This window comes from Coregonus lavaretus, assembly GCF_964263955.1.
Source record: "Coregonus lavaretus genome assembly, chromosome: 24".
Taxonomy (NCBI): Eukaryota; Metazoa; Chordata; class Actinopteri; order Salmoniformes; family Salmonidae; genus Coregonus; species Coregonus lavaretus.
Genome location: NC_140011.1, coordinates 34,457,526 through 34,479,648, shown reverse-complemented (window position 1 = coordinate 34,479,648; position 22,123 = coordinate 34,457,526). Strand labels below are relative to the sequence as shown.

General features: G+C 49.7%; 1 protein-coding gene across 1 annotated transcript in view; it reads right to left on the bottom strand.

Moving 5' to 3' along the window:
- LOC311100200 (neuronal migration protein doublecortin-like) overlaps positions 1-22,123 on the bottom strand; it is a 93,658-nt gene that overhangs the window by 59,008 nt on the left and 12,527 nt on the right. The window contains exon 3 of the mRNA XM_084141006.1: positions 2,019-2,359. Within this exon, the coding sequence (XP_083997132.1) occupies positions 2,019-2,359 (341 nt within the window). The remainder of the gene's footprint in view (positions 1-2,018; positions 2,360-22,123) is intronic.

The following is a 22,123-nucleotide window of genomic DNA, read 5'->3' as shown; positions in this document are numbered from 1 at the left end:
AGACATAAGTCCAGCATGTTGCTATCCATATTGATCCACAGCTGGCCTTATACCTCAAAGAATACACAACGCTGCCTAGGCTAAAAGTGACAGAAATCTCAAGGGGCGTACTATGAGACAGTGACATGGGGCAGCCATACAGTGAGGCCCTAGGGTGGGGAATTAAAGTCAAATCAGCCTGCCATCTCCACACTGCAGTTCTGCCCTCCTCTAAACCCTGCTGACTAAGATCTGGGCGTTATTAACAGGAAGAATAAGGAAGAACTAAAAGAAAGAGAGAACAAAAAAGCAGAGGAGATCTGACTTCTCCACAAAGGCAGAGAGAGAGAGAGAGAGAGAGAGAGAGAGAGAGAGAGGGGGATTTCCTTAGTTAGCCTGCCGACCGTGGCCCCAGATGCGTGTTTGATGACTCATACAATCAGAGTGGTCCAGACATGGGGGATTAGCAGTCAGTTTAACCATATCAAAGAGGTGGGCCTGAGGACCAGCTGGAAACACTCAGCCTGGCAAGGCCTGGACTGGGTCTATAGTACTGGAGCCTAATTTAGCCTGGCCTCTTGCAGCACTGAGTAGTGTTGGACAGCCTGGAGAGGAGAAGAGGACAATCTAATGAACAGGGTCCGATGCATTATGACGGGGCAGAATTGTCTTTTGCTCCCAGCAAGGATATGAAATCAACAATGCTATCTTTTTAAATCAGATTCCGCTCTACCACTGCCAACACACTTTAGGACGTGGGTGTAATGAAGTCCTCTCTCTATATGTCAGGTCATCAGGGTTGCTTGTGCCTCCTGATGTGTCCTCTGTGTGTCTCGGGCTGACCAGGCCAGACCAGGGCTGAGGCTTGCTGCTGAGGTAGAGGCACTTTAAACTCTCAGAGGAGCCCTCACACTGTCATTACCTCCATTTCTACTACTCTATTCTACCTAAAGCCTGTAAAGCTGCTTTATGAGCCTACGGACAGCTGGCCATTTGTCTTTACAGCTGCTAATTGCTGCACTTTGAGTGGCCTCCTGGCAGTGTAAATAGATTCATTGGATATTGTCCATTTAAATATTCATATACATTATGGAGCATTACAACCCTTTGTAATAGGCAATGTTCTTTTCATGTTTGGGATGTAGCGGTCTATTCTATCTCATCTGAGTCATGAAGATCATGATGAAACAGAGTCTATTCACATATTGATTAACAGTAACTAGCCTATATGGATGTGTCCATGCAGGTCTGGTAGAGACCTGGGAGCCAAGGCAGCAAGGGAGACGATCTCCTGCCTCCCTCTTTCTGTCTGTCTGCCTTCCTTTCTGACTGACTGATCAATGGATCGCTGTGGGAGTTTCTGATGTCAGTCCAGCTCTCTGAAGAAGCTGCACTTTGATCTGAGCCCTCTGCCACATTTCTGATGAAGTATCCCACCTCAGCCAACTGGTGGGCTGCTTAGTCAGGTCAGGGGTGGGTGGGTGGGTGTGTGAGTGTGTCTCAACAAACAGATGAGAGTTGCATCTTGTCAGTGAGTCGCCCCCGACCCATGGACTCAACTTCACATCCTGGTGCTGCTGTGGAGCGGTTGGTTTCTCTACACAGCATCTAGAGCTCGACCTTACTGTGGTAATAGGAAACGTCTTTGGGATGACATAGCATGACTTCATTCTCTTCTTTAAATGATTTGAAATCACATCAGTATTTAAACATACTCTTTACTTATTCCAGCTTTTATCCTCTTATTCCAGTTTGGATATTCCCTAGAGTCTCAATACAAACTACATTATAGGGACAACAAAACAAACCATAGTATAGGTTATTGTCAGGATGCCTCTCAATTTGAACAGTGACAGAACTAAACACAAGAGACTTCTTATGTATATTTTTGATTCATGTTTGTTTCAGATGTTTGTATAATAACTTGGAGGTAGTAGAGCTGAATGTGACCTTAGTCTGACTTCTATCTGAGTCCAACTAGCATTCTGGAGGTGAACTGGGCGTTGAGGTGTGCCAGTGTGTGTGAATGTGTGACCTACCTGCTTTCCGTCCAGTGTGTAGATCCTCTTGACCACGCCGCTCTCCAGCTTGATGGCCTCTGTGATGTCGGTGAGCACCTGTTCGAAGGAGTGCGCCGTCTTTTTGTTGAGCAGCACGCGGACGGCCTTCCTAGGCTTCACGCCACTCCGCATCACCGTCACCAGCTTGGGCCGAACAAACTCCTTACCCTCCCGGGCCTCGCTGGCCTGCTTGCTGGCCAGGCTCTGCAGGTTCTTCTGGCTGGCCGAGGCCTTCACGTTCACAGACCAGTTGGGGTTGACGTTCTTTGTGTAGTCAACCTTCTTGTAGATGTTCTCGGACGCACAGACGTAGCTCTCACCTGAGGGGGTGAGAGGAAAGAGAGGATGCCGAATGGAATATGAAATATTTAACTTTTTTTTATTTTTTTTATCAACACTCCCTGAGGAAATATTTGCTTCAACAGGAACCCATGTAATGTGAAACATCAGTACTATTGGGAGAAGAGGTGTGGAGTTAAAATCTGTAGGATAACCAGCTCAGATATCACATAATGGCAGATCATATTCTAGACTTTCGTGAGGGAGAAAATACAAACACATCTTCATGTAAACTATGCATCCCCACTACATCTGATCTAAATGCATGGATTCAAGATAAACTTCTGAGGAGGACAGAAAAACACCCTCATACTCAAGCGGGACAATCTAGCTCTACTGAATCTGATAGTGTGTTGGCAAGCTAGAAGTTATTTTCCCAGAAGTTTCTAAAACGAGCCAGTGACGTGTGCTTCCACTCTGTCTGTAATTGCTATAGCATCTCCATTAACCTAATCCAAATCATGGTGACCTGTGCACTGAACTCTCCCCCAATCATTAAACAGCAGGAGGAGACTGCTCTGTCAGAGATACGCCAGACAGTGATGGAATAGCAATCAAGAAAACTGACTAATAAAGAAAAACGGACCCCAACGTGATCACTCGCTCCCTCTTCCCCCCCCCATTAGCTGAAACACATACAGAACATACAATATTGTAATGCCATATCACTCCATGAGTACTCCTCCACCATACTTTAATACAGCAATGTGAAGAAAGCTGAAGCATTAGTCCATACTCATACTCTGCACTTCCTGTTACATCACTCACACTCCACTACCTGCACTCTAGGGTCACCTGCATCAACACACGGTGACAATGACATGGTCCTCTTAGTGGGTGCATCAAGTTCTTAACATCAGCTGATGGAATTATCTTAGATCCTAGGTGTGGTAATGCTCTCCAATTTGTCCTAGTTTTAAAAACACTGATCATGAAGACCTGTGGTTCTACTGTGACCTGTAGGAGGAGGGTGGTTCTACTGTGACCTGTAGGTAGTATTCTGCAGGAGGAGGGTGGTTCTACTGTGACCTGTAGGAGGAGGGTGGTTCTACTGTGACCTGTAGGTAGTGTTCTGTAGGAGGAGGGTGGATCTACTGTGACCTGCAGGAGGAGGGTGGTTCTACTGTGACCTGTAAGAGCAGGGTGGTTCTACTGTGACCTGTAGGTAGTGTGCTGTAGGAGGAGGGTGGATCTACTGTGACCTGCAGGAGGAGGGTGGTTCTACTGTGACCTGTAAGAGCAGGGTGGTTCTACTGTGACCTGTAGGAAGAGGGTGGTTCTACTGTGACCTGTAGGAGGAGGGTGGATCTACTGTGACCTGCAGGAGGAGGGTGGTTCTACTGTGACCTGTAAGAGCAGGGTGGTTCTACTGTGACCTGTAGGTAGTGTGCTGTAGGAGGAGGGTGGATCTACTGTGACCTGCAGGAGGAGGGTGGTTCTACTGTGACCTGTAAGAGCAGGGTGGTTCTACTGTGACCTGTAGGTACTGTGCTGTAGGAGGAGGTGTAACGGGACCTGTCACTGTGGATCAGAGTTTTCATCACACCAGGGCCAGCTATAGGTCTTCTCTATAGACCAGTGACAGGATGACGCCTATACTGCCCTCCAGTTAAGAGAGTCAGGGATAAACATTTGATATACAGACTAAGTACATGAAAGGGGGTGGAAATTAGGTATAACTATTCACACCACATGACCCTAAAGGGGAGAGGAGAAGCGAGCGTAACGTTTAGAGGCTGAGGAGAGGAGAGGAGAGGAGAGGAGAGGAGAGGAGAGGAGAGGAGAGGAGAGGAGAGGAGAGGAGAGGAGAGGAGAGGAGAGGAGAGGAGAGGAGAGGAGAGGAGAAGGAGAAGAGAGGAGGAGAAGAGAGAAGAGACAGGACAGTCAGTGGATAGACTGATGATCCCTGTCACTGAGAGAGGAAGCGAACCAGAGAAAGATAGATGGAATCTGCAGGAGCGAGAGCTGGGAGAGAAAACTCATCAGGCTGGTGATGAGAGCTACAGTAGCTAGGTGCCAGAATAGCAATGACACACCAGAGGACAGGAGGACCAGAGGAGCAATGACACACCAGAGGACAGGAGGACCAGAGGAGCAATGACACACCAGAGGACAGGAGGACCAGAGGAGCAATGACACACCAGAGGACAGGAGGACCAGAGGAGCAATGACACACCAGAGGACAGGAGGACCAGAGGAGCAATGACACACCAGAGGACAGGAGGACCAGAGGAGCAATGACACACCAGAGGACAGGAGGACCAGAGGAGCAATGACACACCAGAGGACAGGAGGGCCAGAGGAGCAATGACACACCAGAGGACAGGAGGACCAGAGGAGCAATGACACACCAGAGGACAGGAGGACCAGAGGAGCAATGACACACCAGAGGACAGGAGGACCAGAGGAGCAATGACACACCAGAGGACAGGAGGACCAGAGGAGCAATGACACACCAGAGGACAGGAGGACCAGAGGAGCAATGACACACCAGAGGACAGGAGGACCAGAGGAGCAATGACACACCAGAGGACAGGAGGACCAGAGGAGCAATGACCCACCAGAGGACAGGAGGACCAGAGGAGCAATGACACACCAGAGGACAGGAGGACCAGAGGAGCAATGACACACCAGAGGACAGGAGGACCAGAGGAGCAATGACACACCAGAGGACAGGAGGACCAGAGGAGCAATGACACACCAGAGGACAGGAGGACCAGAGGAGCAATGACACACCAGAGGACAGGAGGACCAGAGGAGCAATGACACACCAGAGGACAGGAGGACCAGAGGAGCAATGACACACCAGAGGACAGGAGGACCAGAGGAGCAATGACACACCAGAGGACAGGAGGACCAGAGGAGCAATGACACACCAGAGGACAGGAGGACCAGAGGAGCAATGACACACCAGAGGACAGGAGGACCAGAGGAGCAATGACACACCAGAGGACAGGAGGACCAGAGGAGCAATGACACACCAGAGGACAGGAGGACCAGAGGAGCAATGACACACCAGAGGACAGGAGGACCAGAGGAGCAATGACACACCAGAGGACAGGAGGACCAGAGGAGCAATGACACACCAGAGGACAGGAGGACCAGAGGAGCAATGACACACCAGAGGACAGGAGGACCAGAGGAGCAATGACACACCAGAGGACAGGAGGACCAGAGGAGCAATGACACACCAGAGGACAGGAGGACCAGAGGAGCAATGACACACCAGAGGACAGGAGGACCAGAGGAGCAATGACACACCAGAGGACAGGAGGACCAGAGGAGCAATGACACACCAGAGGACAGGAGGACCAGAGGAGCAATGACACACCAGAGGACAGGAGGACCAGAGGAGCAATGACACACCAGAGGACAGGAGGACCAGAGGAGCAATGACACACCAGAGGACAGGAGGACCAGAGGAGCAATGACACACCAGAGGACAGGAGGACCAGAGGAGCAATGACACACCAGAGGACAGGAGGACCAGAGGAGCAATGACACACCAGAGGACAGGAGGACCAGAGGAGCAATGACACACCAGAGGACAGGAGGACCAGAGGAGCAATGACACACCAGAGGACAGGAGGACCAGAGGAGCAATGACACACCAGAGGACAGGAGGACCAGAGGAGCAATGACACACCAGAGGACAGGAGGACCAGAGGAGCAATGACACACCAGAGGACAGGAGGACCAGAGGAGCAATGACACACCAGAGGACAGGAGGACCAGAGGAGCAATGACACACCAGAGGACAGGAGGACCAGAGGAGCAATGACACACCAGAGGACAGGAGGACCAGAGGAGCAATGACACACCAGAGGACAGGAGGACCAGAGGAGCAATGACACACCAGAGGACAGGAGGACCAGAGGAGCAATGACACACCAGAGGACAGGAGGACCAGAGGAGCAATGACACACCAGAGGACAGGAGGACCAGAGGAGCAATGACACACCAGAGGACAGGAGGACCAGAGGAGCAATGACACACCAGAGGACAGGGCAAACAGCAGAGCTGTGCTACCAGGGGATCCAGTGACCAGCAAGATCTCTCATAATTAGTTGGTCTATTTAAATTAACCCACAACTAGACGAGTAGAAACGATATACAATTAATATTAGGACATTGGCACTATTGTTACATCACAGTGTACTGTCTGCATCCACTCAAACAAAGTGATTTGTATTTATTATGGATCACTCTACATTTACATTTTAGTAGATGCTCTTATCCAGAGTGACTTACAGGAGCAATTAGGGTTAAGTGCATCGCACAAGGGCACAGACAGATTTTTCACGCAGTCTGCTCAGGGATTCGAATCAACAACCTTTCGGTTGCTGGTCCAACACTCTTAACCGTTAGGTTACCCTGCCACCTACTCATTACATTCTCTGCATTTGTTCCAAACAGCACACAGAGAAGGCACAGCCAGTGCTGTCACTGAGACATGATCATAGCTACATAGCCTTCTGTAGCATGTTCATCCCTGGAGAACGCATAAAGGAATTTTGATGACTTTGGCTAAGCAAATGAATAAGTTAAGTCTAAAATGAGCTCTTTGAGCATCAAAACGCTGTTATAATATAATATTAATGTCTAGCCGAAATACTAATCTGAATTTCTACTAGAAGTCTTCCTACATGTGGTGCTAGAAATCATGATATGTTGTGTCATGAGATCCAACGTACAGTATTATAGGTATATTTCTACAGATGTTTTTCCAATGGAAAGTGAATAAATTACGCTAGCACGTGTGAGAGAGAACCCTCCATCTGAAACTGTGGCTGTCCTGTATAAAAGTGCAGAGACAGCAGAGACAGCTTTTCAAAGAGTATTATGACAGCATCTACCTAGAGTGCACCGCTTACTCACAGCACCTAGAAATATTTTATTTATATCTCTTTCATCAGATCTATAAGATTCAGTAGTAGGATAGCAGAAAACTGCCTGCTACATCTCACTATTATAAGTGAGCTAGTCTATACAGTAGGGCATACTGCCCAGCAACAGTGTGAATGGCAACACTCAACACTTCCATCCAGGTAAGCAGGTCCTGATTTCTCCTACGGTCAGATCGTAAGAGTCAGCCAGTCCCACTAAGCCTAAGCCTTCTGCATGGGTGGCCTGTCAGCTTGGGCTGAGCTCCAGCTCTCTGACTCGTACAGTACCGTACAGTAAGATCTAGAAGCCTGTAAGGTGGTGCGGCAGGTAACTCAGGCTAATAGTGGATCATGTAAGCCTTCCTCTAAAGGCGTCCGCATGCTTCCCATCCAAAACAGTTTGTGTATATATTATGACAACATTTTGTGACGTTTGTATTCGTTTTGGTCTTTGGCAAGGGGTTTTCCGTGCACACAAAAGGTCTACGCCCCTTCGTCGGTGATTGGTCAACAGTAGGGATTCTTCAATTAAGTGTTTGTTGTCATTCAACAAAAGACGACTCGTTTTCATGCAAAAAAATTTTTTGGGAGAAATACTGCAATTAACATCTTAGTTGGATTGTGCGACTAAGATCTCCTCGGCAAAAACGTCCAAATGAATAACAGATTTCTTGAGTTATCTTAGATTAATTTGGACTATTTTGAGGAAGTGTATACTGGCTACGCCGTCTCAAGATGCACAAACAGTACTATTTTTTCTCGTTTTTCAAGCAAAGGTCTTTTAAGGGAATATGCGAGCATACTCGTTCGGTTCGCCTTATCGGTTCGGCTGGCAAGGCGCCAGCCGAACCGAAGCATGCGGAAGCCTTCTTCAACAGTCTGGGATCCTTTCCCTACTTGCACTGTTAGTGACCTAAATGAGAAAGAGGATGGGGGGTGGCTGGCTGCTACTCTATCTGTTTTTCATAATACCCTCCATCTCTCTTCCATTTCTCTACCCATCTCTCCTTCATTTCCATGTGTCCCTCCCTGGTCTCTCCTGCATCATGTTGCCCAGACAGTCAGACACTGCAGTGTGGAGGCGCTCTCCTGGAGGCAGGGAGAGCCAGAGAGATCCAGAGGACATCCATCAACCTGGGGCTCCCTCCCTGTGCCACTGCAGCACCAGACAAAGGACAGTGGGGGATAATACAGTGCAGAGGAGTTCATTATCCTCTGTAAGAGGAGGACCTGCCCTCTTCCTGCCACCACACACACACACCAACTCTCGCTCATGCAAAAACACACACACATAAACACAAACACACTCACTCTCCCTGCTGTACCATACACTGGTGTACCACACACCTTCTTATGATGGGATAAAGGTCAGCCATTTTGGTCAGGGAATTGGTCGACCGTGGTTTGCTAGTGCTGTGATAAGATAGTGTAAAATAATACATTTGAAGAATTTATCTGCACTGTATGTTTGTTAGCTAGCTATCCAGACAGTTTTAGAGGAATTATTTCATGAATGTTTCAAATTAACTACCAATATGCCAACTTTCCATTGAAACAATGCAGACAATCCACAGCCATACACTGGCTGAAATCAGTAGATGATAGGACTTAGACAAGTTGTAAATGCAACAAGTACTGATATTGTATCATATAATAGCACTCTCAGCTTTCCAAGAAAACAAAAATTGAGATATTTATGGTCTGTTTACATATATTTTAGAGGCTATTCATACAGAACTGTATTTATGATTATATGACAATATTTTAGGTTGACAATTATTCTATTATAGAATTTCTCTACTGCCATTAATTCCAATTAGACTAGTTTGGATTTCTCCCTGACCAATATGCCTGCCATTTTCACCCCATTCTGGAACGTCAATGTCACACCCTGGCTCTGGGACTCTATATGTTGAGCCAGGGTGTGTTCATTCTATGTGTTTATTTCTATGTTGGTAATTCTGGTGTGTTTATTTCTATGTTGGCTAGAGTGACTCCCAATCAGAGGCAACGAGTGTCAGCTGTCGTTGGTTGTCTCTGATTGGGAGCCATATTTATACTGTCTATTTTCCCTTTGTGTTTGTGGGTTCTTGTTCCGTGTTCGGTCATTGTTACCGTGGACTTCACGAGTCGTTTCTTGTTTTGTTTATTGTTTCTATTATCACTAAAGATAATAAAGTTAACTATGTTCGTTCATCACGCTGCGCCTTGGTCTGTTCAATACGACGATCGTGACAGAAGAACCCACCATGCAACGACCAAGCAGCGTGTCCAGGGGCAGCTCTTGGGCTGGACATGGGAGGAAGCGCCGGGAGAAGAGACGGTGGAGGCGCGCCGTAGAGAGGAGCAGCGGCGCCAAACGGGTCAACGTCGGACAGGCGAGAGGCAACCCCAGAATCTTTAGGGGGGGGGCACACGGCATGGACGACGGGGCTGACGGAGGCAAAAAAGGGGCGGATTCAGAAGGCCACCAGGTTACGGATACACCGCCCTGTACATCCTGTGCGGATGCCTCACACAGAGTGTGTGAGGGTAGGCATTCAGCCAGGACGGGTTGTGGCCGCTCTTCACTCCAGGTCTCCTATCCGTCTCCACAGCCCGGTTCGGCCTGTCCCTGCTCCACGCACCAAGCCTACGGTGTGCGTCGCCAGCCCAGTCCGGGCAGTCCCTGCTCCACGCACCAAGCCTACGGTGTGCGTCAACAGCCCAGCCCGGCCTGTCCCTGCTCCACGCACCAAGCCTACGGTGTGCGTCGCCAGCCCAGTCCGGCCTGTCCCTGCTCCACGCACCAAGTCTACGGTGCGCGTCGCCAGCCCGGCCCGGCCTGTTCCTGCCACTCGCACCAAGTATACGGTGCGCGTCGCCAGCCCGGCCCGGCCTGTTCCTGCCACTCGCACCAAGTCTACGGTGCGCGTCGCCAGCCCGGCCCGGCCTGTTCCTGCCACTCGCACCAAGTATACGGTGCGCGTCGCCAGCCCGGCCCGGCCTGTTCCTGCCACTCGCACCAAGTCTATGGTGCGCGTCGCCAGCCCGGCCCGGCCTGTTCCTGCCACTCGCACCAAGTATACGGTGCGCGTCGCCAGCCCGGCCCGGCCTGTTCCTGCCACTCGCACCAAGTATACGGTGCGCGTCGCCAGCCCGGCCCAGCCTGTTCCTGCCACTCGCACCAAGTCTACGGTGCGCGTCGCCAGCCCGGCCCGGCCTGTTCCTGCCACTCGCACTAAGCCAGGGGTGCGAGACGTCAGCCTGGTAAGGCCCGTTCCTCCTCCACGCACTAAGCCAGGGGTGCGAGTCGTCAGCCTGGTAAGGCCCGTTCCTCCTCCACGCACCAAGCCAGGGGTGCGCGTCGTCAGCCTGGTAAGGCCCGTTCCTCCTCCACGCACCAAGCCAGGGGTGCGAGTCGTCAGCCTGGTAAGGCCCGTCCCTCCTCCACGCACCAAGCCAGGGGTGCGAGTCGTCAGCCTGGTAAGGCCCGTTCCTCCTCCACGCACTAAGCCAGGGGTGCGAGTCGTCAGCCTGGTAAGGCCCGTTCCTCCTCCACGCACCAAGCCAGGGGTGCGCGTCGTCAGCCTGGTAAGGCCCGTTCCTCCTCCACGCACCAAGCCAGGGGTGCGCGTCGTCAGTCCAGCACAACCCGTGCCTGGGTCACCGGTGCCTGGTAAGGTACCGGTCAACTGCTCCACTATGGAGCTGAAGCTAACCGCTCCTGCTAAGTCCAGTTCAGCTCCAGCCGGCGGGGCCAGACTGGACCAGGGGCGCTATGGGGGGTGTATTGGAGGGTGGTGGTCAAGGCCGGAGCCAGAACCGCCGCCGAGGAGGTATGCCCGCCCAGCCCTCCCCTGTTTTGTTCAAGTTGAGGCGCGGTCGCAGTCCGACTCTATATGTTGAGCCAGGGTGTGTTCATTCTATGTGTTTATTTCTATGTTGGTAATTCTGGTGTGTTTATTTCTATGTTGGCTAGAGTGACTCCCAATCAGAGGCAACGAGTGTCAGCTGTCGTTGGTTGTCTCTGATTGGGAGCCATATTTATACTGTCTATTTTCCCTTTGTGTTTGTGGGTTCTTGTTCCGTGTTCGGTCATTGTTACCGTGGACTTCACGAGTCGTTTCTTGTTTTGTTTCTTGTTTCTATTATCACTAAAGATAATAAAGTTAACTATGTTCGTTCATCACGCTGCGCCTTGGTCTGTTCAATACGACGATCGTGACAGTCAAGGGTTTATGACATAGCCCCTAGTAATTTTATAGGATCTCTATGGTTGCCCGCCAAAAAAAACTGCACATGCCAATGTGTAGAATTGCAGGTAATGATCTTAAAAAATCCAAAATTTTCTCAGCCTCATTGCAAAATGTGTAGAATAGCATGAGAGTAGCTATAAAACTACAAATGTTTCTGATCTTGCAGGGGGGGCTCAGTTGGTAGAGCATGACACGTGCAATGCCAGGGTTGTGGGTTCAATTCCCACGGGGGACCACTACGAATAAATGTATGCACTCACTATTGTAAGTCGCTCTGGATAAGAGCATCTGCTAAATGACAAAAAAGTACATGTAAAATGAAACTGCAGTATGCCACTGCTGCCATACATGGTCTCCTCTGGAGCGCCTCAGCCGCCCCACACATACGACATAGAGACACCCCCCTGAAGCCCCATCTCTTTCCTAAGCAGTAAGCAAGAAGAGATGATCACCTCATTTTGATCAAATTAAGCCAGGGTTTATCTCTTTGTATCATTTGCATAATCTCAGCCCCTTTCCCCTCTCACCCACCCCCTTCCCTAGAAACACCCCCTCAAGGGCTTCCAAGCTTTTTGGAAAATACGTCTGCTACACACTCGGATGAATTGGCATGTTGTTTTGTGTTCCTGTTCATTGGCGTCAGAAAAAAAGATGAGTAGAAAGATAAGACATAATGGTTGATGTGTCAGTAGGAAGGAGGGAGGGTATCCAGGGAAGTGAACAGCACAATTAGCCAAGGGTGTTGAGTGTAATCGAAAAACTCTGCCTCCTGGGCAGATGGCGTTGAGGGAGAGTCTTAACCAACACTGGCAGAGGACACTGAATTCCCGGGTCATACGAGTCGAGAGGAAGAGTTAAGTAATTGCATCAGAGCGAAGTGTATAAGGTTACAGGGTTTTCTTACTCTTAGGGGTGTGGTCTCAAGGTAATGAACCCAAAGGTAGAGTACATTACTGGCAAGCTGTACTTCAAATAGCATAGTGTAGTGAACTAACTGCTGTATACTGAAACTAGAAGACATCTATTTTTGCCTTCTATATCCTCTCTCTTTCACTACATGGCCCTTCACACATTTATTTTCACTTGTCCTGGCTTTTACTCTATTTTCCTATTTTCCAAACATGCAGGCTCTCTTTCTTTCCTCAAGTCATCCCTTTTAACAACCATAGATCATTTCTCAGCTAGCAACATAATATAATCTAAAACGTTTTATAACGCTAAGTAGCAGTAAGATCTATTTCTATTCTATTAATAGGCCTCAATATGATCTATTTTTCCTGGCAGGCAGAAACAGTTATTCTCCCCAATACAGGGAACCAGCTGGTGTCTGGAGAGAGAGAGGAAGCTCAGCTCCGCCTACCTGTCAGCCTCCCCAGACTGTGCATCACTTCATTCCTGGGAGAGACTGTTTTATATAGTTACAGACCCACTTCCACCTCATTTATGAGCTTTCTAACAAGAAGGAATAGGGTTGCAAAGCTACCGGTAATTTACCAAAGTTACCTGAATATTCTGTAACTTTAGTAATTAACAGGTAATCTATGGCAATCTATGGTAACTTTGGTCATTTATACTTGAATAACTTATGTATTATGAATAAAAATGTATTCATATATAGTTTTATATATATACAGTGGGGAGAACAAGTATTTGATACACTGCCGATTTTGCAGGTTTTCCTACTTACAAAGCATGTAGTGGTCTGTCATTTTTATCATAGGTACACTTCAACTGTGAGAGACGGAATCTAAAACAAAAATCCAGAAAATCACATTGTATGATTTTTAAGTAATTAATTTGCATTTGATTGCATGACATAAGTATTTGATACATCAGAAAAGCAGAACTTAATATTTGGTACAGAAACCTTTGTTTGCAATTACAGAGATCATACGTTTTCTGTAGGTCTTGACCAGGTTTGCACACACTGCAGCAGGGATTTTGGCCCACTGCTCCATACAGACCTTCTCCAGATCCTTCAGGTTTCGGGGCTGTCGCTGGGCAATACAGACTTTCAGCTCCCTCCAAATATTTTCTATTGGGTTCAGGTCTGGAGACTGGCTAGGCCACTCCAGGACCTTGAGATGCTTCTTACGGAGCCACTCCTTAGTTGCCCTGGCTGTGTGTTTCGGGTCGTTGTCATGCTGGAAGACCCAGCCACGACCCATCTTCAATGCTCTTACTGAGGGAAGGAGGTTGTTGGCCGAGATCTCGCGATACATGGCCCCATCCATCCTCCCCTCAATACAGTGCAGTCGTCCTGTCCCCTTTGCAGAAAAGCATCCACAAAGAATAATGTTTCCACCTCCATGCTTCACGGTTGGGATGGTGTTCTTGGGGTTGTACTCATCCTTCTTCTTCCTCCAAATACGGCGAGTGGAGTTTAGACAAAAAAGCTATATTTTTGTCTCATCAGACCACATGACCTTCTCCCATTCCTCCTCTGGATCATCCAGATGGTCATTGGCAAACTTCAGACGGGCCTGGACATGCGCTGGCTTGAGCAGGGGGACCTTGCGTGCGCTGCAGGATTTTAATCCATGACGGCGTAGTGTGTTACTAATGGTTTTCTTTGAGACTGTGGTCCCAGCTCTCTTCAGGTCATTGACCAGGTCCTGCCGTGTAGTTCTGGGCTGATCCCTCACCTTCCTCATGATCATTGATGCCCCACGAGGTGAGATCTTGCATGGAGCCCCAGACCAAGGGTGATTGACCGTCATCTTGAACTTCTTCCATTTTCTAATAATTGCGCCAACAGTTGTTGCCTTCTCACCAAGCTGCTTGCCTATTGTCCTGTAGCCCATCCCAGCCTTGTGCAGGTCTACAATTTTATCCCTGATGTCCTTACACAGCTCTCTGGTCTTGGCCATTGTGGAGAGGTTGGAGTCTGTTTGATTGAGTGTGTGGACAGGTGTCTTTTATACAGGTAACAAATTCAAACAGGTGCAGTTAATACAGGTAATGAGTGGAGAACAGGAGTGCTTCTTAAAGAAAAACTAACAGGTCTGTGAGAGCTGGAATTCTTACTGGTTGGTAGGTGATCAAATACTTATGTCATGCAATAAAATGCAATAAAATGCTAATTAATTACTTAAAAATCATACAATGTGATTTTCTGGATTTTTGTTTTAGATTATGTCTCTCACAGTTGAAGTGTACCTATGATAAAAATGACAGACCTCTACATGCTTTGTAAGTAGGAAAACCTGCAAAATCGGCAGTGTATCAAATACTTGTTCTCCCCACTGTATATATATGTGTCCCTATTGTCCATGAGTTTCTAGTGGATAGATCATATGGTTCAAGAGAAAATAGCCTAATTAATGAAAAAATTATCTAATCAACAAAGGCATTTTTTCAATTAACTCTGCAACTCTTTCAACTATTGACTTTTTTCACAACTGCCACCAGTTTGGCGCCAAAACATTTACAACAAAGTCATACTGACATAGACAAATAAATAAGTGTGTACAAATATATATATATAAAAGGATATTTCATGCTGAAACCTTCGCCCTTGAGCAAGGCATTGCTCCCGTGAGTCGCTCTGGATAAGAGCATCTGCTAAATGACTAAAATAAAAATGAAATTACAAATAATATTAAACACCAATGGTAATCACAGAGTTGATGATTTATATTTAGGAGAATGTTTTTTGTATCATCTTCTTTGATTATTTTAGATATTTTACATGTGACAATGCCACACAGAGGGACAGAGATCATTACAGACTTGTGTGACAATCTGAAGTACCCAAAAATGCCACTAGATGTCATCTGATAAAATTCCAAACAAACCTTGAAAGTTACCAAAATTCTGTTAGTTTACTGGTAAACTAGTTCCCACTAATATAAAAAAAAAGTTCCCACTAATATAACGTCCTGTTGCAACCATAAGAAGGAATAACAGACACTCCTGCTGTTGAGGGGGGTATTAATATAACAGAGTAAGAGATGTACAGGGAGTACAGGAGGGGGCTGAGCATGCACCCCTGGGAGGCCCCCCGTGTTAATGGCCACCGTGGCTGAGGTGTTATTGACTACCCTCACCACCTGGGGTCTGCTGTCAGGCAGTCCAGGATCCAGTTACAGAGGGAGTGTCACGGTTTCGGCCGAGGCTGCTCCTCCTCCTGGTTCGGGCAGGCTTCGGCGTTCGCCGTCCCCGGAATACTAGCTGCCACCGTTGTATGTTTCGTGTGTTGATTGCTTTGGTCTGTCTGGTACACCTGTGTCTGTTTGTGTCCTAATTACGTGTCCTATAAGTTCCCTGTTTTGTGTTAGTGATATTGTGTGTTGTTGTCCGCGTGTCGTTTGAGCTGCGTGTTTGCGCTCTACATGTTTTGTTTTACGCATGTTGCGTACTGTATTCGCCTCTGTATTTTTCGAGGTCGTGTATTGATTATTGTTCACTTTACTATAGTAAAGTTTGTTGGACTAAACCTCTGTGTCCTGCGCCTGACTCCTCTTCCCATCCACATCGGTGCCAAACTGACAGAACAACACACCATCTATGGAGTCAGCAGGATCAGCGACGACAACCTGGTCGCTAGAAGAACGGCTCAGTCAGCAGGACTCCATGATCCGGCAACTGGAGGCCGTTCTGGGCGAGGTGTCCAACACTCTGCACCGGTTGGCTAATGGAGAGGTGCCCACGTCCTCATACACCATCCCATCACCACCGGTCAGTCCTCCTCTCTCAGCGCCGGAACCCAGTGGTATTCGGCTCTCGCTCCCGAGGGCATATGACGGTTCTGCAGCCGGGTGTCAGGGGTTCCTCCTGCAGGTAGAACTATACCTGGCTACTATACACCCAGCGCCCTCGGGATACGAGAGCGTCTCCGCCCTCATCTCCTGTCTATCCGGAAAGGCGTTGGAGTGGGCCAACGCCGAATGGAGGAGAATAGACGCAGCTACCATCACCTACGCTGAGTTCTCCCGCCGCTTCCGGGCAGTCTTCGATCACCCACCTGAAGGGAAGGCGGCGGGGGAGCGTCTGTTCTACCTCCGACAGGAGAAGAGGAGCGCACAGGAGTTCGCACTGGAGTTCCGGACGTTAGCTGCGGATGCAGGATGGAATGAGAGGGCCCTCATCGACCAGTACCGGTGTAGCCTGCGAGAGGACGTTCGTCGTGAGCTGGCCTGCAGGGACACCAACCTATGCTTCGACCAGCTGGTGGACATCTCCATTCGGCTTGACACCCTGCTGGCCACCCGCGGACGTCCCGAGTGGGGGTCGTCCATTCCATCCTCCAGCACCTCCGAGCCAATTCCTATGGAGCTCGGGGGTACTGGCGCTAGAGAGAGGAGGAGGGAGAACCCGAGGGGGGCCACCCCCTGCACCAACTGTGGCCGTGGAGGACACACCGCGGCCAGGTGTTGGGGAGGGTCTTCTGAGAGAGGGGACAACAGGTCACGCACTGGGGAGTCATTTCAGGTGAGTAGGCGCCCCACTTACCCAGAGCTCTCTGTTGGTCACATGAGTATTCCTGTGCGTTTTCCACAGGTGGCACCTCATTCCCAGCATAAGGCGCTAGTAGATTCAGGCGCAGCTGGGAACTTTATTGATCGGGCATTTTGTGCTAGGTTAGGAATTCCCCTTCGGCCGGTAGAAGTTCCATTCCCTGTCCACGCATTAGACAGCCGGCCGTTGGGGTCGGGTCTGATCAGGGATGTCACAGCACCGCTGACGATGACGACGCAGGGGGGTCATGAGGAAATCATTCAGTTCTATCTGATTGACTCTCCTGCGTACCCAGTGGTGTTGGGGCTTCCCTGGTTAAGCACCCACGATCCTACCATAGCGTGGCAACAGAGGGCTCTTATGGAGTGGTCTGCCCAGTGTGTAGGGAGATGTCTAGGTGTTTCCATAGGGGCGACCTCGGTAGAGAGTCCGAACCAAGTGCCCGCACTGCGCATTCCCCCCGAGTATGAGGATTTAGCACTAGCGTTTAGCAAATCGAGGGCAGCACGGCTACCTCCTCATAGACAGGGGGACTGTGCGATAAATCTCCAGACCGGAGCAGCTCTTCCCAGGAGTCATGTGTATCCCTTGTCTCAAGAGGAAACTGCGGCTATGGAGACTTACATAGCCGAGTCCTTGGCACAGGGATACATACGGTCCTCTACTTCTCCGGTCTCCTCGAGTTTCTTCTTTGTGAAGAAGAAGGACGGGGGATTGCGCCCGTGTATTGATTACCGTAGTCTCAATCAGATCACAGTAAAATACAGTTACCCACTTCCACTGATTGCGACGATGACGGAGTCATTACGCGGAGCGCGGTTCTTCACAAAGTTGGATCTCAGGAGCGCGTACAATTTGGTGCGCATTAGGGAGGGGGATGAATGGAAAACAGCATTTAGCACCACCTCGGGTCATTACGAGTATCTCGTCATGCCATACGGGTTAATGAATGCTCCTTCAGTCTTCCAATCCTTTGTTGACGAGATTTTCCGGGACATGCATGGGCAGGGTGTAGTGGTGTACATTGACGACATTCTAGTGTATTCTTCTACACGAGCCGAGCATGTAGCCCAGGTGCGCCGAGTATTGAGATGACTGTTGGAGCATGACTTGTATGTCAAGGCAGAGAAATGCCTGTTCTTCCAGGAGTCCGTCTCCTTTTTGGGTTATCGGTTGCCCGCGTCTGGCGTGGAGATAGAGGTAGATCGGGTAGCGGCTGTGCGTAATTGGCAAACTCCAACCACCGTAAAAGAGGTGCAGCGGTTCTTGGGTTTTGCTAATTACTACCGGAGGTTTATCCGGGGCTTTGGACAGGTTGCAGCTCCCATTACGTCCCTGCTAAAGGGGGGTCCGGTGCGCTTGCGGTGGTCAGCTGAGGCGGACAGGGCATTTGTCAAGCTGAAGAACCTGTTCGCCTCGGCCCCGGTGCTGGCGCATCCGGATCCCTCTTTGCCTTTCCAAGTAGAGGTGGACGCGTCCGAGACCGGTATTGGGGCAGTCCTGTCACAACGGTCCGGCACGCCACCTAAGCTCCGCCCCTGTGCGTTCTACTCTAAGAAGCTCAGCTCGGCGGAGCGCAATTATGACGTTGGGGACAGGGAGCTGTTAGCTGTAGTCCAGGCCCTAAAGGTGTGGAGGCATTGGCTTGAGGGGGCTCAACACCCTTTCCTCATTCTGACTGATCACCGTAACCTGGAGTACATCCGGGCAGCTAGGAGATTGAACCCTCGTCAGGCTAGGTGGAACATGTTCCTGACCCGGTTTGTTTTTAAGATCACATACATCCCTGGGTCCCAGAACGGTAAGGCAGACGCCCTGTCCCGGCAGTATGACACAGAGGAGAGGTCCATTGAGCCTACTTCCATACTGCCGGAGTCTTGTCTGGTGGCTCCGGTAGTATGGGAGGTCGATACGGAAATCGAGCGGGCGCTGCGTACCGACCCTACTCCCCCCGAGTGTCCTGTGGGGCGGACGTACGTTCCGCTCGAGGTTCGTGATCGGCTTATTTCTTGGGCTCATACATCACCCTCCTCTGGACATCCTGGTATTGGTCGGACGGTGCACTGCCTTAGCGTGAAATACTGGTGGCCAACGTTAGCCAGGGATGTGAGGGTTTATGTCTCCTCCTGCTCGGTGTGTGCCCAGTGTAAGGCACCTAGACATTTGCCCAGGGGTAAGTTACATCCTCTGCCCGTTCCACAACGACCATGGTCCCACCTCTCGGTGGATTTTGTGACCGATCTACCCCCTTCCCAGGGTAATACCACCATTTTGGTCGTTGTGGATCGGTTTTCTAAGGCCTGTCGTCTCCTCCCACTGCCGGGTCTCCCTACTGCCCTACAGACCGCCGAGGCCCTCTTTACCCACGTGTTCCGGCACTATGGGGTCCCCGAGGATATTGTGTCCGACCGAGGTCCCCAGTTCACCTCCAGAGTCTGGGGGGGCTTTCATGGAACGCCTGGGGGTCTCGGTTAGCCTTACCTCGGGGTACCACCCAGAGAGTAATGGGCAGGTTGAACGTGTGAACCAGGATGTGGGTAGGTTTTTGAGGTCCTATTGCCGGGACCGGCCGGAGGAGTGGTCGAGGTATATCCCCTGGGCAGAGATGGCCCAGAACTCTCTCCGCCACTCCTCCACCGGATTAACACCTTTCCAGTGTATTTTAGGGTATCAGCCGGTCCTGGCACCGTGGCACGAGAGCCAGACCGAGGCCCCTGCGGTGGACGAGTGGATTCGGCGCTCGGAGGAGACGTGGGACGCTGCCCATGTCCATCTGCAGCGTGCCATCCGTCAACAAAAGGCGAGCGCCGATCGCCACCGCAGTGATGGGCCGGTGTACGCACCGGGAGATCGAGTCTGGCTCTCGACTCGAAACCTGCCCCTCCGCCTGCCCTGCCGGAAGCTGGGTCGGCGGTTTGTGGGGCCCTTCAAAGTCCTGAGAAGATTGAACGAGGTGTGTTACAGATTACAACTGCCTATTGAGTACAAAAATATTAACCCCTCGTTCCATGTGTCTCTTCTCAGGCCGGTGGTAGCTGGTCCACTCCAAGAGGAGGAGATAGGAGAGACCCCTCCACCCCCTTTGGACATCGAGGGGGCACCGGCGTACAGGGTCCGGACTATATTGGACTCGAGGCGCCGGAGGAGTGGTCTCCAGTATCTCGTGGAGTGGGAGGGGTACGGTCCGGAGGAACGGTGCTGGGTGCCTAGGAGGGACATCCTCGACCCATCCCTCCTGACAGAGTTCCACCGTGGGCATCCCACGCGCCCGGGTCCGCGTCCTCCTGGCCGTCCCCGAGACCGGGGTACTGTCACGGTTTCGGCCGAGGCTGCTCCTCCTCCTGGTTCGGGCAGGCTTCGGCGTTCGCCGTCCCCGGAATACTAGCTGCCACCGTTGTATGTTTCGTGTGTTGATTGCTTTGGTCTGTCTGGTACACCTGTGTCTGTTTGTGTCCTAATTACGTGTCCTATAAGTTCCCTGTTTTGTGTTAGTGATATTGTGTGTTGTTGTCCGCGTGTCGTTTGAGCTGCGTGTTTGCGCTCTACATGTTTTGTTTTACGCATGTTGCGTACTGTATTCGCCTCTGTATTTTTCGAGGTCGTGTATTGATTATTGTTCACTTTACTATACCTCTGTGTCCTGGACTAAACCTCTGTGTCCTGCGCCTGACTCCTCTTCCCATCCACATCGGTGCCAAACTGACAGGGAGGTGCTCATACCCAGGGCCTTGAGCAGTGTCAAGCTTGGAGGGGACTATTATGTTGAATGCTGAGCTGTAGTCGATGAACAGCATTCTCACATAGGTGTTCCTCTTGTCCAGGAGAGATAGGGCAGTGTGTAGAGCATCCAGCAGTCTTCATGATATTCTGCTTCAGGGAGATTGGCTGAGCTGGCTGGAAGACTCCTGTACGGTTAATTATGAAGAGTCAGCGATCACATCAAAGGTGGAGGAGTCCCACTAATGAGAGGAGGAGACGTTACATTACATCACGCCAAAGAGAGGTGCTGAGACCCCGTCTGTCTGCTCATCAAACAGAATGCTGCCTGTGCTCCAGCCTCCAGGCAGATGGATGGATGGTTCCACTGGGACAACAGGCTCCGTTTAGGAACCATTTTCTAATTCCTGGATGCAGACGCAGCTATTACGGCTTTGGATCCTGCCAAGCACTCACATTGCAATGCTCTCTCTCTCCACTTCTGAGGGGAGAATTCCACGTGTACATTCCAGTGAGAGTCACTGGCTGGATAAAAGCCTCTGTGAGAATCTCTAATAACAGTGTAGGGTTTCACACAACGAGAGCAGCAGACTACTACCCCATGCATATCAATGAGAGGAGGAAGAAATCATACATGTGAAAACTGTTTCACTATCCGTGTCCAACCTACTGACTATGATGATCATGATGACAGTAGTATGCATCATTATCACAATCCATCAACCTTCAAAAAGACCCAAGGAGCACTAAAGCAATCAGTAAAGTGGTGGACACTGACAGTGGAACAGTGGTGGTAAAGTGGTGGTAAAGTGGTGGTAAAGTGGTAGTAAAGTGGTGGCAAAGTGGTGGTAAAGTGGTGGTAAAGTGGTAGTAAAGTGGTGGTAAAGTGGTAGTAAAGTGGTGGTAAAGTGGTGGTAGAGTGGTGGTAAAGTGGTAGTAAAGTGGTGGTAAAGTGTTAGTAAAGTGGTGGTAAAGTGGTAGTAAAGTGGTGGTAAAGTGGTGGTAAAGTGGTAGTAAAGTGGTGGTAAAGTGGTAGTAAAGTGGTGGTAAAGTGGTAGTAAAGTGGTGGTAAAGTGGTGGTAAAGTGTTAGTAAAGTGGTGGTAAAGTGGTGGTAAAGTGGTGGTAAAGTGTTAGTAAAGTGGTGGTAAAGTGGTGGTAAAGTGGTGGTAAAGTGTTAGTAAAGTGGTGGTAAAGTGTTAGTAAAGTGGTAGTAAAGTGGTGGTAAAGTGGTGGTAAAGTGTTAGTAAAGTGGTGGTAAAGTGGTAGTAAAGTGTTAGTAAAGTGGTGGTAAAGTCAAATCAAATGTTATTTGCCACATGCGCCGAATACAACAGGTGTAGACCTTACAGTGAAATGCTTACTTACGAGCCCTTAACCAACAATGCAGTTTTAAGAAAAAGATAGATAAGTAAAAAATAGAAATAACAGATAATTAAAGAGCAG